The 16,289-nt window shown below is 38.9% G+C and overlaps 1 protein-coding gene across 4 annotated transcripts in view; it reads left to right on the forward strand.

Annotated features, from left to right (window-relative positions):
- IFT74 (intraflagellar transport 74) overlaps positions 1-16,289 on the forward strand; it is a 48,835-nt gene that overhangs the window by 13,122 nt on the left and 19,424 nt on the right. For 3 of the 4 annotated variants that reach the window (XM_048503659.1, XM_048503657.1, XM_048503658.1), the window contains exons 9-15: positions 7,064-7,202; positions 7,863-7,925; positions 8,407-8,550; positions 9,581-9,621; positions 10,906-10,985; positions 12,669-12,671; positions 15,372-15,425. In XM_048503659.1, coding sequence (XP_048359616.1) covers positions 7,064-7,202; positions 7,863-7,925; positions 8,407-8,550; positions 9,581-9,621; positions 10,906-10,985; positions 12,669-12,671; positions 15,372-15,425 — 524 coding nt within the window. The remainder of the gene's footprint in view (positions 1-7,063; positions 7,203-7,862; positions 7,926-8,406; positions 8,551-9,580; positions 9,622-10,905; positions 10,986-12,668; positions 12,672-15,371; positions 15,426-16,289) is intronic. The other variant, XM_048503660.1, reaches the window with a different exon arrangement.

Here is a 16,289-nt window from a genome sequence, read left to right on the forward strand (position 1 = left end):
TAGCTGATTTAAACCAGAAAATGCTGCTCATTCAAGTGTTTGGATAGAATTACTATTGATGTTTAGAATTGCTAATTCTGAAAGACCATAAAAGCTGTTGTTACGTAGAACATGAATAGTGTTGTTGTTCAGGTATAGTTCTGTGAGATATGGTTCTTGTGCAAAATCTTTATATCATTACCATTTAAAGTGAGGTTATTGTTACTAGGAATAACAACAGAAGAATTGTTTGCCATTGCATCAGACTTGCCCTGTTAAAGAAAAGACAAAAACTGTTATGGATATAGATAAAAAGATATTGCCTAATATTAAAAAAGAAAATGTGGACAGAAATAGAGGGGTACATGTTAAATATCAAGCTGTTGTGATTATTTAATGTCATATCCATATTTCCGTATTTTATCAATATGGAGAAAATCTATATTTTATCACCCTATGAATATCTGCACTTCCCCCAAATACACTCTTTGGGAAAATATAACATGTGAGAGAAGTTGACCCTAATTTTTCATGCCACTCTTTCTACCAGGAACTTAGTGCAACATATGTGGTTCTCTTCATATTGAGTATGGATTTGAGCCTGATCCCCGCAGTCCTAATCTGTATATGTATCTAACCTCAACAATATATTGCTTCTCTGTAGTTCAGGCTACAGGAGAATAGTTCCACTACTTTTTAAATGAAGTGTCAGAACTCAAACATCAAATAGGGCTAAACTGTTTTTTTCTTAGAGGGTATTGATTTTAGCAGTTTGAAATCTCTGATCATATATCAACCCACACAGTAGAAACCAATATCCAGGAACTCTTTCCTGAAATTAAGAAAGGATGTCTATGAAAGAAGTAACTGTTCTGCAAATGATTAGAATTCTAAGACTTGTTCAGGTATTGTATGCCAGCACCGTGATTTAAACTTTGGTATATAATATATCATGTTGTATAGCATTAATATCATATGAATATCTATAAATTAAATTAATGCATGTTACAACAGCTTTCATTATCCCATTATGTTGGTAGGGAGCTTATAGTGAACATTTTAGGAAGAGTACATAAAGAGCAGTAGTTAATTTTGATTATAAAACTTACATTTTCTGAGAACAGAAAAAGAACAGCAACCATTAGTGGGAGCCAAGCAAAGTTCATGTTCCAAATCTGTGAATTAAGGATATAAGGTGTATGTTATCTCTGGAATATTATGAAATGCTGACATTCATTATGATAATCTATAGGATTCTGGAATTATGTTTTACCTAGGGTTTGTTCATGGCAAATTGTGGCACAATGGTATCAGAACGGTGGTTTCCAAACCTAGCCCCTTTAGTAGATTTACAAAACACAGTGGATTATGAGAAATGTTAACTGTGTTATTTACTTCATTTTGCCTCACCTGTGTTCCAAAGAGGTCAAGGCAAGGTGCATTGTCTTATTTCCCCTGCTCTTGTATCTCCACAACAATCCTGTGAGGAAAGTTAGGCTGAAAGTGACTGCCCAAGGTTACCCACTAAGCTTTGTGATTTTTCCCCCCGTGTCTGTATCATAAGGCTGCCACAAAAAAGCCACTGATATCTGTCAAGTGTACAGGAGACAATTTTGCCTGGTGTTGTAACACTTAAACCTACAAAGCCATGTTCCATTGAGGTGCTGTATTCACTCAGAAAAGTAAGTTCAAGTTGGATTTTTTTTTGTCAGTCCCCCACATAACATCTCAAACTATTGTTTGCATATTAAATTGAGAGGTTTAAAGTTTCAGGTAATGACCTGCTGGAATGGAAGCTGTGTCCAGAACTCCTGTACACACATCTATCTAACATGTCTACTTCTCTACCTGGCAATTCATAATTATAGATTAAATCGGTGTATTGGTTTTGAGCACATAAACCTGCTCTCTGTCAGATATTGTGAGGTCTTAACCTAAAACAGTTCTTTATGTATGATTTTGGAGAAGGTGTGCCAACCATTTTGTTACACACATAAGCCTTGCTCTCAGCCTTAAGCTGGAGCATCATTTGTATTGGGTAAGATGAACAGGATGACTCTGAGCTAATGGGATCCCTATATGATCCCTGGGGGGGGAGGGGTGCATGACAGCCAACTTCATGTCTGGCACATTGGCCTTGCCTCCCAGAATGCTGGGGATGGATAGGAAGAGTAGCTTCCGCCTCTTCCAGCCTTTATACCAACCCTTTTCCGTTGGCTACTCCAACAGGCAGGTTGGGAGGAGCTTCTGTGTGCACTCTGACTGTCAGCTGCTCCCATTTTCCCTTGCTGAAATAAGGCCCTCAGTGGTTGCTTCTGTCTGCAGAAAGCCCCAGGTTGATTTAATCCCAAACAAATTATTTAGCGTGAATCCTTGTCGGTGGTCTGAAATTGTTGCTCCTTTCACACAGATCAGTGCTTTGGGAGCCGTTCCAAAACCATGGAGACACACTATAATAGTTCTAGTTTTTAAAAAGGGTTAGTGTTCTGACCCAAGTTGCTATTGCCCAATCTATTATCTTCTTTGGCCAAACTGTATACTTCATACTTGCTTGGATTGAGCGAAATGATATCTTTGGCTGGGAGCAGATTGGTTTTAGAAGAGGATGGTTATGGACCATTGTTTGGTCTCACATTTAGCTAAGAAATATTCTTCCCCTTTTAATGGGGCTCTATATGCTGGCTTCATAGATTTTAAAGGAGCCTTCAATACTATTCCTGGAGAAAAACTCTGGAGTAAATTATCTAATTCCAGCAGAGATAGAAGATAGTTGTGGTTCATACAGCAATTTCATATGAATCTTATAGCTCAGGTTTGCTGTGGTGACCAAGGGGAATTGACTGAGCCTTTTAACTTGGTTGGGGGGTTGACAAGGTTGCTTTCTGCTCCTTTATTGTTTAATTTATATTTGCATGATTTAGCAATGAATTTTCAAAGGGCTTGTCTCCCATCAAAGCTAGCAAACCATAGTAGTCCAATCTTTCTTTATGCTGATGATGCAGATCTTTTTTTCTTGCACAAGAGCTGGATCGCAAAGTATTGTTTTAGGGAAGGTCTTCCAATAAATCATAGATTACCATAAATCAAAGGCCCCTTCTTCACAGGCAAAATAATGCATTTTCAAATCACTTTCACAACTGTTTGCAAGTGGATTTTGCTATTCCGCTTCAAAGAGCACTGAAAGCAGTTTGAAAGTGCATTATTCTGCATGTGTGGAATGAACCATAGATTATGATTTTCTCTAAGAAGAGAGAATTGCTCTCTACAGGGCATTAATATTGAGGTTTTCTATCTTGGTATTTTCTTTTCTTATAATCTGAACTGGAACTCCCATCAAAAAGCTATGTCTAATAAAATCAAACCTGATGTTGGGACAATTGTTAATTAGTTTTATCCCAAAAGTGGAAATTATACCTAAAAGATGGAAAATAATCTAAAAATTATTCCAGATATTCTTTTTGGTGCTGCTATTTGAATAACTGCTTTTAATGAGTCTGTTGGTCGTTTTTAATGAATCTATAGAGCATACTGTGCTCCAGTTTTTATGAAGGCTGTTAAATGCTCCTTAGTGCGTCACTGGTGTTGTCCTTTGTTTTGAGTTTGGGCAAATGTCTTTTAAAGCTCGGGCATGATGATTGTTTGCCTTTAAACTACAACAACTGTGCAATCCAAAGGGTGGGAGCTGAATCTGCATTGGAAGTGGAGGAAGGGTTGCACCAGCAATCGTGCTGCTAGCACCATGCAAACTGGCATGGACACTGGCACTACCCTGGCAACCGGCAGCTGCAGCACCTGAACCAGGAAGCTGGCCCCTGCAGTCACTGTTCACTGTCGCAAATGCCCACTGGTGTGGAGGAGGGTGTTTCCTGGGGATTTTTGGCCCTGGAACCTGCCACTTCACCACCAAATACCACCAAAAAACAGCATAAGTTATTTTCCACTATGGGTTTTCCTAGGGGAGAAAGGAATTTCTCCTTGTCCCCTGGTGCCCACACCACCTATTGTCTCTTTGGAGGTAGTGCAGCAGTGCTGTCCCCAACCTCTTCTCTGCTCCCCTCCCTTTTGGATTGGACTGTCCAGCTGTTTTTAAGCACTGAGAGATATCTAGTGTTTAAAAAAAATAGGACTCATATAGATCTTCATGGGAAAAATGTTTTTGATGAGAAATTGTCATTGATATGGCATATTATAGGATATGAAAAGAGATCTTAGGAAATGAGAGGCATTTTCTGAAATGAAAAGGGTATTAAAGAGATTGTTATGTTAATCCATCATTTTGTGTTGGTCACATTTGCTCGTCTCTGTTCACTGGAATTTCTTCCCAACATTGCTTGCCTTCTGATATCTATATCTTGAAAACTCCTAGGCAAAATAATGCGTTTTCAAACCACTTTCACAACTGTTTGCAAATGGATTTTGCTATTCCGCACAGCTTCAAAGAGCACTGAAAGCAGTTTGAAAGTGCATTATTCTGCATGTGCGGAATGAGCCCTAGTTTCTAAAGAGTTCTTTTTCTTGTTAGATTAAATGCTACCCCTTCTATGGTTATACATGGTAGATTCATGAGCCTGCCATAATCGGAAGGGACCTGCCTGTGTTTTTCTTGTTCTATTAATTTTCTAACGCACGTGATCCCCGAATGTCTTTTTTGTGAACATCTAAGATCAAGTTATATTATTCCTCTTCTAACAGATTGGATCTCTGTGTCTAATACCCTCTTGGTTAAGTGACAGCGATCCTAAGGTTACATTGACTGTGACAAATTTTTCTCAGTCCTTGTATCCCTTAAACAGTAGATTTAGAATTATGCTGCTCAAAATTTATGAATCAACAAGCTTCTAAGAGGGAAAGGAAAGGAATTGCCTCCATGAAGTCTCATGTACGAATTAGTACTAGTCACTGTTTCAAGATTAGGGGCTCTGTATAGGGTGAGCAATCGGGAGGGGGGGTATGGCCCTTTCCTTGTTTTATGCCATATATGATTATTCCTCAGAAGGGCCTTACTGGTTTCACATAATAACTTTCTGATTATAAATAACTGCATAACTTATATCCAAACTGTGTATTCCAAAGGCACAAGCCCTTCACTTCAGAAAAAGGTACATATTATATGCTGCTAATTCTGCTGTGATTATGATGTATTAACAGTAGCTGCAACACATTCTCTTAAAGATATTCTTCCTTTGCAATTTAATTTTCATTATATCCAAGACTAAGCCTCTCAACCTTGCTAAAAAAAACTTCTTCCCACCCTCATGGAAATATTAAATGGTGCCACTGATCAGCGTCATTATGTACCATTACACAACACATGAGCAGAAATCATTGCACTGATGAGTTTTGCATAACTTCATTGGTAGACAGCTTTATCAGTCTCACAAAGTTAAAGGGAAAACACATCAAACTGTATAATAGGTATACTGGTCATAACCAAATTAACAAACAGGTTGCAGTTAATTTTATTTGTTAAAGCTTCTCTCAGTCTCATCTTAATCCATGTTCATATTTAAAAAGTAAAAATGAATCATTATGGATTTCAAATGTTCCATTTTCAATTCCACATTTGTTAAAATGATGAAAAGTACAGCTTGCAGGATTCAGTTGAAGGAAAGCATCTGAAAAAACAGGTTTTTCAAATATGGCTGCCCGCAAAGTATAAATCATTCATGGCTTTTCCAAGATTCATAAAAGTTTTCAAACACAGATAGTATTTATCTATGACATTGGTTATGAAAAAAGATGTTTCCTTATTTGCATGTAAATTGTTCTGCTACCGCTTCACAAAACATCTTACCTTGCTAGATTTTCTCGGGAACATCAAACTCATGTTTGCATGTTTTCCTGGATGAAAAGGAAGGAATGCATGGTGCAAAGTTACTTCTGCTTGGCTTCAACCTTTGTACCCAATTAACAGATGGACAATTTAAAATAAAATGTAAAAAAAAACAACCTCTTGAGGGATTTTTAGCAAAAGATTAACTAGGTTGAGCAATTTTTTTCATGTTCGTATAAGACTTTATGAGCCCTGTAGCCAATCAGGAAGTGAAAGAATATGGTTAAGCTACATGTTCATGACGTGAAAAGAACAAGTAGGATAGCTGTAAAGAGTTTACAGCAGAGGGAGTTTTCTTGGCTTCAGAATCAAGAATAGTTGCTTGTTTATTAGGTGGGCTGTATTTACCACAGATGAAGAAATATCCATCTTTGTTTATGTGGGTACTTGTGCACACAGAAAGTGTATGTTAAAAGTGACGATCCAAACCAGACCAGCTGGTTGGAAATATACTTTAATATTAGGGACTGGTAGTTCTCCTCTCTTTCTCATCTTGTAAAACTTTAAATCAGAACCTTGGCTTTTTGCCATTCCATATAAACTTTTTCATCTGTTCCTGCCATTCTTTCAGGGTTTTTTTCTTGTATATGAATTGGTGATATTTGGAATTCAGAAAATAATTTTGGCAGTACATTCATTTTCACAGTGGAAATTCTTCTTAGTCATGACATTTTTAGTTTGGACCATCTTTACAATTCCTCTTGAATCTTCATCCATGTTATTTTATAATCATGTTTTAATAGTGTGTTGTTTTGTTAACTGGACTTAAGGACATATCATAACCTGGAATTTTACCGATGTCTTCTTCCTGCTTCGTTAAGAATTTCAAAATTGTTTTAGTCTTCTTATTTTGTAGCCTGAAAAGGATCTGAATGTTTGAGTCTCTTCCATTATATGTTACATTGACAGTTGTGAGTTTAAAATTGTTTGAACGCTATACCAGAAGATAGTTGCTGTCCTGAGTTTATACCCCAGTGAATAAAATGGGACTTAATTCCAAGTAAGCCTGTCTAGGATCGATCCCAATTTGTAAAATTCATTTTGTCTTTTATGGAGCAATGGTTTTGACTCCATTATTGTTTAGTGCTTTTGTATTTCGATCTCTTATATTTTCACATTTTCATTCATTTTGCTTTAACTTACTTTAACTGTCCTTTGGTATGAAGACCTTCTTGCCACAATTAATGCAAAACCTGAAAAAAATAATAACCGTGATTGAATCTCATTTATGAAATGCCTACATTCCTGTAGCAAAGAAAAGTTAATCCAAGCTGTAGAAGATGACATCCAGCAGGAAAAACAGGCAGCAGAAGACATCATCAAAAATATGACCGAAGAAAATCAAGCTAAATATATGGAGATGAGAGTGGCAAATGAAAATTTTTTGCAGGTGATTATTGATCAATCCCACCGTACTTTAAGTATTGATTAAACTAAGTGGACGGTACTATCAACCCCACCCTGGCAAGTTTCAGTCCTGTTGATGTTAGAGGGAAAGTTCCATTAATTATTAACTTTCTTCTGTGGAGTACAATATTATTTGACTGTTGATTGTTGCCATCATTACATTTATCATTCATAAAATGCTTTGATGTGAATCAAAAGATCTTACTGTGTGGCCAGATAACTTCCAGATAGAGGAAGGATGGGAATATTGATATCCTTCATCTCCACTTCTAACAGTTCCCCAACCTTCGGAAGACAGGTCAGGGGACTCAGATTGGGGCAACTGGAGGTCAGTGACCACTTATACACATCCAAACCCAAAATTCCAGTTTCACATCCAAACCCAAAATTCCAGTTACTGCACAAAATGTACTTGATTTCCATCTGTTAACTTTTCAAAGCAGAAGACCAAAGGCAGATTGTTTTAAGAGGAGTAACTTTCATGCAGACCACTTCTTAATCATATACTAAATAGAAAATCCTATCAGCCACATCTCATGTGTATGTTGAATATTGTGGTTTTTATGGGTGACCTGCGTATAAGTTATCCAGCCTCTGGAAGCTTTTCTTAACCATGCATTTTGATTTTGTTTTCTTCTCCTAGGAATTATATGCTTTACAGCAAGAAATGGATGCAGTGAATGTAAAAGAGCAAGCCCTGGAAGCTGTACGTATCAATATCTGAAGCTGCCCAACTCTAAACACTGGTTCATCTAACTAAATGGTGTCTGTAATGACTGGTAGCAGCTTCCCTGGCAGAGTATGAGCAAATAAAAGTATTTTTCTGAGTTCAGACATAATGTGAAAACATAGTTTAAAAAAACTGGAAAGGGGAAGGAGACAGGATGGTTCATTAGCCTAGTATAGATCACAGCTATTGCTCAAGGAAAGGGAGTCTACCTTTTGAATTCTTGTATTTTCCTTGCCACAGTCCCTCAGCAGTGGCCATCCAGCACCCCCTCCCTGGACACTCAGTCTATTCATGTTTTTTTTAATGCAGCAGCTGAATAGTGCTCTAGAATTATAACCACTGTATATCAGGTTCATATAAATTGTTTTAAATGACTGCTTGTGTTGCTTAAATGACAAACTTATGTGGTCTTCTGCAACTAGAAATTGCATTTGCCAACAACTGTTTCCTTCTGCAGGAAATAGCACACTCCCAGGTTAAGCAGGAGGCACTGCAGCTATATGAAAAGCTTCATCGTCTAGAAGAACATCGGGATCAAATGATTGCAGAGGACAAAAGTATGGGATCCCCTCAGGAGGAGAGAGAGAGGTTACTAAAACAGGTAAAGAAACTATTGCTACTCCATTTCATGGTTTTCCACCCAGGCTTCTGTAGCATGGTTAACAAATGATAACTTAGGTCCATGTTCTTGATTCTGTTCAAAGCAGAGCTTAATGTCCAAGATCTTAACTGAGGTAAACCTGGTAGGGCCCACCTCTCTATCAGCTTTTGTTTTTAATTCCAGGGGTTTGTCTCATGACGGAAAGCAGCTTGTGAAGATGGAGAGAAGAGCGTGGGAGATTTGCACTTTTAATATACAAATTCTAAATGTTGAACTAAGGATTTATTGATTTAAAACATTTCTATGCTACCCTATCTCCTCAGACTCAAGGCAAATATTCTTTAGTGTGGTTGGTTGAGTAGGTGTCTAGAGTGGAGACTTGAATGGTAACCTTCATGTTGAAAAGGCAGAGGAGCAGTTTTTGTGGGGAAAAGAGATAATAAGAGGAATGAAATGTATGGAACAGGTAGAGTTATTTTTGCACAAGTTGCCTCTGAAGTTGCTGGGGTGCTAGCTAACAGACTGCAGGGAGGAAATTAGGACTAAATTGGATGGGCATTTTAGGAATAAGCTGAGCTCCAGTGGTGGTGCCACTGCTTCGGGTGCTTGCTTTGGTCCCCCAGGCAAATAACTGTCTCTGAGTGCTGAGCAGGACAGCAGTCCAAAGTTTCCTGGACTACCTTAATTGGAGAGGGAAATGTACAGGAAGGGAAGACTGGTTGACTGGGGAGGCAGAGAGTGGGAAGACCAAACAGATAGGAAGAGAGAAAGAAAACCAGATGGGCAAGTGGCAGAAGCAGTAGGAAATACCATGTTAGCTGGGGAGGAGGAGAAATTGGAATTCTCTTCTCTTACAAATCCCTATTTTTATATCTTGTAATCAATAACAACCAAATCTGTGTTTAAGCATTGAGCCTCCATTCTTGATGAAACTGAATAAACCCATTTCTTTACAGGTTTGTGTAAACCAATGTTCTTTTAGCACCCCTTTTATTTAACAGATTGCTGTTTCTTACTTTTTCTTGTTAAGGTTAAAGAAGACAATCAAGAAATAGCAAGCATGGAAAGACAGTGAGTGTTTCTTCAGAGTGTTCTGTTAGACCAGGGGTCCCCAAACTTTTAAAACAGGGGGCCAGTTCACTGTCCCTCAGACTGTTGGAGGGCCGGACTAAAAAAAACTATGAACAAATTCCTATGCACAAATGATTGTAAAATGTTTGATTTCACCTTTCAGCCTTTCTGTCATGGTCTATTTTTAGAACAGTGACCAAAGTATGTCAAGTACAGGGTGGGCTCCAAATATTGTTGGGGAGGCTGTGGAATACCTTCCCCTGTAAAAAAAAAAAAAAAAGCAGAACTTTCCCAATGAAACATTCCATCTAACCCAGGATCAGGTATCTTCCTGGGTTCTTTCCTCCCTAGCAGCCAGCGAGAATTCGCCAGCCTGGCTGATGCCAATGGGAGTGAGGCGGAACAGAAAGCCTGAGAGCAACACATGGAGTAGCCGAGAGGGAAGGGCGGAGCAGGAGTTGCCACATGTAAGGTTTCCAACTCTGGGTCAGAAAATTCATGGAGATTTGGGGATGCCATCGTGTAACTGCAATCAACAGCCGTTGGGGCCGGTTCCTCCTCTCCCTCGAGCCCCCACTGCACATGAATGGAGCCATCGCCACCATGCCTGGCGGGCCGGATAAATGCCTTCAGGGGGCCACATTTGGCCCCCGGGCCGTAGTTTGGGGACCCCTGTGTTAGACTCTTGTTCCACAGGTTGATTTAAATCTGAATGCAGCTACATAGCTTCTCTATGCAGGTTGCAAAACATTCTGGGCAACCCAATCCAGAGTCCTGGGGCAACTAGAGACGAGGCTGCTATGGTACCAACAACTGCTTCCAGAGGGCTTTTTGGTGGCACAGGGAGGCAAAACACAAAAAAACCTCTCCATCACCAAAAAGGTCTCCATTGGGCTCAATTGAATTACATGCCCCAGATGCCAGTGACCCAGGAGGCAAAGCCGGGGTAGAAGTCGACTAATGGGAATTGTAGTCCAAGAACATCTGAAGTGCCAGAGTTGGACATCTCTGATTTACTTGATGCACAATGCAGTTGAATCAAACATTCTTCTATTGTAAAGCTGTTCAGGAACCAGCAGGGGGACCCATATGGTAATATACAAAACTGTCAAATTAAACATGTACAATTAAAGCCACACATAAAATCAATTGTGTCTAGAATGCCAAGATGAGTTAAAATATCACTGTGCTATTACATTGATTAAATAATATATCTTTGATATTTTCCTCAAATAAAAGCTGTGTATATTTAGTTTTCTTCATCAAGTTTTTGCACTATATTAGGCTAACAGATATAAAAGAAAAGATCAGCCATCTTAATGAAGGAATACGGCAGCTTGACATGGATCTAGAGGAGCATCAAGGTAAAATAAACATAAGATTTTTCAAAACTTTAGTGTGGAATAGACCTATTTGATTTAGAAATGGGTTACTGCTTTGTCCATTAGGATCATTTAGCACTAATAGAAATTGCAGAAGTGCATATGGCTACACAGATGTGGCTGCTCACTAATAAACTGCTTGTAAAAGGAAGATTTTTTCTTGTCTTGTCTGATTTCAACATGTGAGTTAGTAGTGAATGAAGATAAATTACGAGATTATTCTAGTTACTATAGGCAACAGCATGTTCTTTCAACAGAAATAGATTGATTTTTTACACTGAGCCATTCATGATGGAAATGCAGATTCTGTAATAACAATTAATTATGCAACAGGTATGCATATATTTGCATACTGTGTATTTGCTACAAAGAACCATCAATGGAACTAAAATAGCTGCTAGCATTGTTCTGCAAATACTTACCTAAGAGCTATTGTATAAAGTGCAGTTTTCATGTTTCTGTTTGAATGAGAGCTTGTGCAAACAGAAAAATGTTCCAATTTAGTTTCATTTTTCTCATACAATGCTCTAAAACAATGTTCTTCAATCTACAAGTGAACACATTCAGGTGGGTTATAGGACTCCACCTTTGAGGTGAAAGTTTATGTAGAACTGTCATTTTTACTACTTTTTGGAAAGGTCTACTGTTAGTGTGTGTGCATAAAAATGAAGAGCACCTTTTGCTCAGTCTTGGCCAATTGCCATCCTTACTATGGCCTTCTATCCACATGACTTTGGTCCTGCAGATCCCATGATAATTAGTATAGCCTTTTTAGTGGTCAAAGCATAGCCAAACCCCTCTTCCCTTTTTCACCAGTGGAATACCTGGTTATATCCAGCCCATTGGTTCCTTCCCTTACTTCCTTGGTTTGCTGCCTAGAATCTTGCCACGGGGGGTGTCATTACTCTTGCTGGTTCTCTTTCTGTCATATGAGTTCATTACTTCTGGCTGTGATGTCACATGCTTGCTGCTGTGATAATCCCAGACTGCTGCTTAGGGGTTTACGGTGGATCCTATGTCTGGAAAGATGGAGATAGCTGCTCTAAGTTGAGGTATGAAACAGCCTTTCCATAGGTGGAAGACACCTTCCACCTCCTGTAATATCAACAGGTTTTTAGTGGATCATATATGTTTGTGACATGTGATAGTGGTTGTACAAAAAAGTTCCAAGTATAGGTCAACCCTTCTAGAAACTGAATAGAAGATAATCTGTGTACTTCTCAGTATAGGCACAAGTCAATGTGCATCACACCATCCAGCACTGTCTCTTTTATCACACAACCAGCCAACTGACCGCTGTGCCTCTCTGCACATGGTGTTACTCAGAGGAGGCCTGCATGCAGCCAACCCCCCAGGGACCTCTCAGACTGGAGTGTTTGAGTCCCTTGCAGACAAATTTCATAATAGCATTTAACTTCACAAACCAAAAAAAAAAAACTTTTGATAAAGAGTTGAGATAGTGCTGATCTTAAATTTATTTTGGGGTAGGGAATGGCCATTATTTCTTGTAGCATTCCCCAGGATATAGGCTTGGTAAGTGCTATCTTGACCATAATGGTTGCCTCCATTTTCACATAACAGCCAGCAATTTACCATTCTGTTTTTATAATTGTCTTTCCATTTTGCTTTTGCAAATACTTTCTTCTGTTATTTGGATGACTGTAGATGGTAAGAAATTGATTGCTTTATTATTTATACCTTAGCAACAAGAATGTAGCATTTGTCCTTGTTTCACTGTCTTTGGTAAAGCTGCTGTTGTGATAACAATGCTGATTATCTTTATTTTGCAAATAAATTAAAGGAATAGATATTAAAGAAAGCTGATTTGCGTAACAGAGATTTGTTGTAAATCTGTAGGGCAGGATGGGTTTTCCATAAGAGTTTTTGTCATGGACTTGGTAATTAAGGTGTTTGCTGAGTTTGTTCAAATGCTGGTGACTAGCTATTTGGTTACAGCTAAATAGGTTTTAAATACCGTAGCCTTTCTTTTTGATAGATCAGAATCACTGTCCAGTCATTTAAAGTAGAAAATGTGTACATTTCTATGAAATAGTGAATAATTTTGTAGCCATATCCTGTCTACAACGTTTATAGTACCACTTTAAAAAGTTAATAGCATGAGGGGGTTTTTGTGGAGAAATGGGGTAGTACTAAGAACCTAGGCCAAAATCCAAAAAACTGTGCAATTAGTTCCGTACACCCAGTAGAGCTTTGGGCTCTTGTTTCTCAAGGAGCAATCCCTCTTGCCAACATGCCAAATTCTTTTTGAAGCTGACAAGAGTAGAAAAATGCCAGTGTATTCATTGGCAAATATAGTGTGCATTGTTCAATATCCTGAAACTTTGGAACATGCTGCTGTTGAATTTTCATTTCCCTGAAAAGTTTTTTAGAGACTAGGAGAAGACTGTTAATTTCCCATATTTCATGGAAACATGCTGAGGGGATATCTCTATCATATAGTTGGCTCGATTTTTCAGGCTCAGTAGCTAAGATTTCCTGTCTCATGAAAGGGAGAGTAGTAAGTAACAGAATCGCAACTGCAAGGAAACTCCAGGAAAATGATGATCCCTGGAGGCCAATGCACATGTTTATGTTTTGTGCATCCTAGATATAAAGGAAAGCAGAGGGGATGTCGGTATAATACTGAGAGGAAAGGGGTGGGTAAGATTCTTTACAGTGTTGTATCTATATTTAGCTTAGCCTTTTTTCTGCTTAAGAAACTCGGGTATCCCTGAACATAATTATTTTTATTAATTTTGTTAAGATAACCAGCATGATGGGTAACACAAAAAAGATACAACGTATGAAAATGCACAAAGAATCTGCAAAACATTTTCTTATACTCATGGCCTCCTGGTCTGCTTAAATATATATATATATATATTTAAAAAACCTTACCCTCACATTGAGAGGATGTCCCGTCCCTAGCTGTGCAACATCCACTGAAGCAAGCTGGAGAACAAAGGGCACAGATGTTCAGTAGGTCTTATGCAAGTGAAGTTCCCAGGGCCTTTAAGGAGGCCATGATCTTTAAGATTCTTCTAAATTACTTATCCTAAAAATGTTTCCTACATACCTTCCTTTGTATTTCAGTCATGTGCTGTGATATATTTGAGTGGAGATCACTGCTTAATGTGTCTAACTCAATACAGAGGCCTGATCAAAACACATTTTCAATTGAAGAAAACGTCTGAAGTGGCCAGTCACCTAAGAATTAGGGGCAGCATAGACTTAATCCCATTAGTGTAAAGTACTTAACTTCAGCTGGGTCATCTGTGGAGATAATATTCTGTTTTCCTTGGGAGATCCAGTATGAAACTTCTGCTTAACCATAAATCTCAGTGCCCTTTGCAAGGTTGTTATTAAGGATCTATAATTGTTAAGGGCTCTAAAGTATTATAAATCAGTAATAATAAATTCTGTCCCAGCATCCGAAAACTTGTGCCAGCAGACATGATTTACAGATTTTTGGGCGCAGGGGGAAAAAAGCTAGCATTTATTTTATTGTGTGCATATATGGTTTGGCCCATATATGTGCTTATTTGTTTATACACAGATACACTTTCAAATATTTGACACAGAAAAGAAAACATTTCATACGTAGTAATAATTTTTGATATGTGAAGGGCAGCCCAATCCAGATGAGGAAGGCCGATTGCGCTGTGGGAGGGGTGGAGGGCCACAGCAACACGTTTGCCCCCTCCACCGGCCCACAGTGCGCAAACCCAGTAGTCTAAGTTGCCATGGAGCTACACTAACATCTGAGTAGATGTCGGGGGGGGGGGGAGGCCAGGGCATTCCCAGGTGTGGAACTTACTTTAGTCAGCTACACTAACATTTGAGTAGATGCCCGGGGCGGGGGGGGGGGGGGCGGCGGCACATTCACAGGTGTGAAAATGACTTTAGTGAGCTTCCAGTAGCATTCCACCTGGGAACGTCAGCCCCTGACTCTGCAGACGTACACCGGACAAAAGTATGACATAAACTGGCTCATTCAATGGTGTGATTTGGGTGGCCAGAGGGATTTAAACTTTTTCTCCTTTCTGTACCCCCTGAAGTCCTCATGGAGGCAGTGTGATTTGCCTTTATATCGCCATCCCCCTCTGTGCACTCTCCCCATCTGGATGGCAGTGTTGAACATTACATTGATTGAACATTGTTAAATATTCAGTTTTAGAAGTGGTGAATACTAAATAATCAGAAGGTGGGCAGAATTTTAACTGAAGATAATGGAAATTTTCCTTATCCTGATTATGTGGAGTTAAAACAACATAATGGATATCTTCAGCATTTTGCAAAATGTTTGGATTTGTTGCTTAAAAATCATTTTAAAAAACAGTACTTAATTTTAAATGGTTGTTTCTCTAGGGGAGAAAAATTTGAAATACAAAGAGTTGAAGAAGCGGGAGGAAAGCATGGATAGTAAGTAGCTTCGTATCTATTTATTTGTAGCCTTGTGCTGTCAAAATGTGAACAACTTTGACCAAAGCTGTTTTAACAGCTTTCAGTGTTCTGGCATGAGTGTTTGGACTATGCAAGGGGAGAAGAGAGGATTTCTACAATTTTGGCAGATTTCCCTCCAAGTTGCAGCCTCCTAAACTGTGCCCCACACCATCTTCAAGGATACTGGCAAGCTCAAGGGCTGCAGCTTGATCTGTTTGATGGATCCCACTCATAACATAAAAGTTGAATTAGTTAACTGATGCATTTGGTATTAACTTGATGGGGTCATACTGATTGAGGAGCTTCCTTGTTTATATTGGAAACTTTGGGTAGTCATAGTGCTCCCACACAAGCATAGGCCAGAGCTTTTGTGATAGTCCAAACATCAGGAAAGTTCTGTGGTTAAATTCCCATTGTACTCACATAGCTGTCACCCATACTGAAGTGCTGGAAAGCTTGATTTCAGCAAACATTCCATAAAAGTATTCATAAATCTCTGAACAGAGTTGATGATATATGCACCAACTTGTCATCTCCAGATAGCCGTTGAATACTACATATGAAATGTGTACACATGGTTTAACAAAGAATGGAAAAAAGAAACTGACAATTTAAACCATGCATATATTAAGGGTACACTCTAAAGGAGCAGTAATGGTTAGGAGCAAGTGTACTCTAATCTGAAGGAACCAGGTTTGATTCCCCGCTCTTCCACCTGAGCTGTGGAGGCTTATCTGGGGAATTCAGATTAGCCTGTACATTCCAACACATGCCAGCTGGGTGATCTTGGGCTAGTCACAATTCTTCTGAGCTCTCTCAGCCCCACCTACCTCACAGGGTGTT

The sequence above is a fragment of the Sphaerodactylus townsendi genome, linkage group LG07 (genome assembly GCF_021028975.2).
Source record: "Sphaerodactylus townsendi isolate TG3544 linkage group LG07, MPM_Stown_v2.3, whole genome shotgun sequence".
NCBI lineage: Eukaryota > Metazoa > Chordata > Lepidosauria > Squamata > Sphaerodactylidae > Sphaerodactylus > Sphaerodactylus townsendi.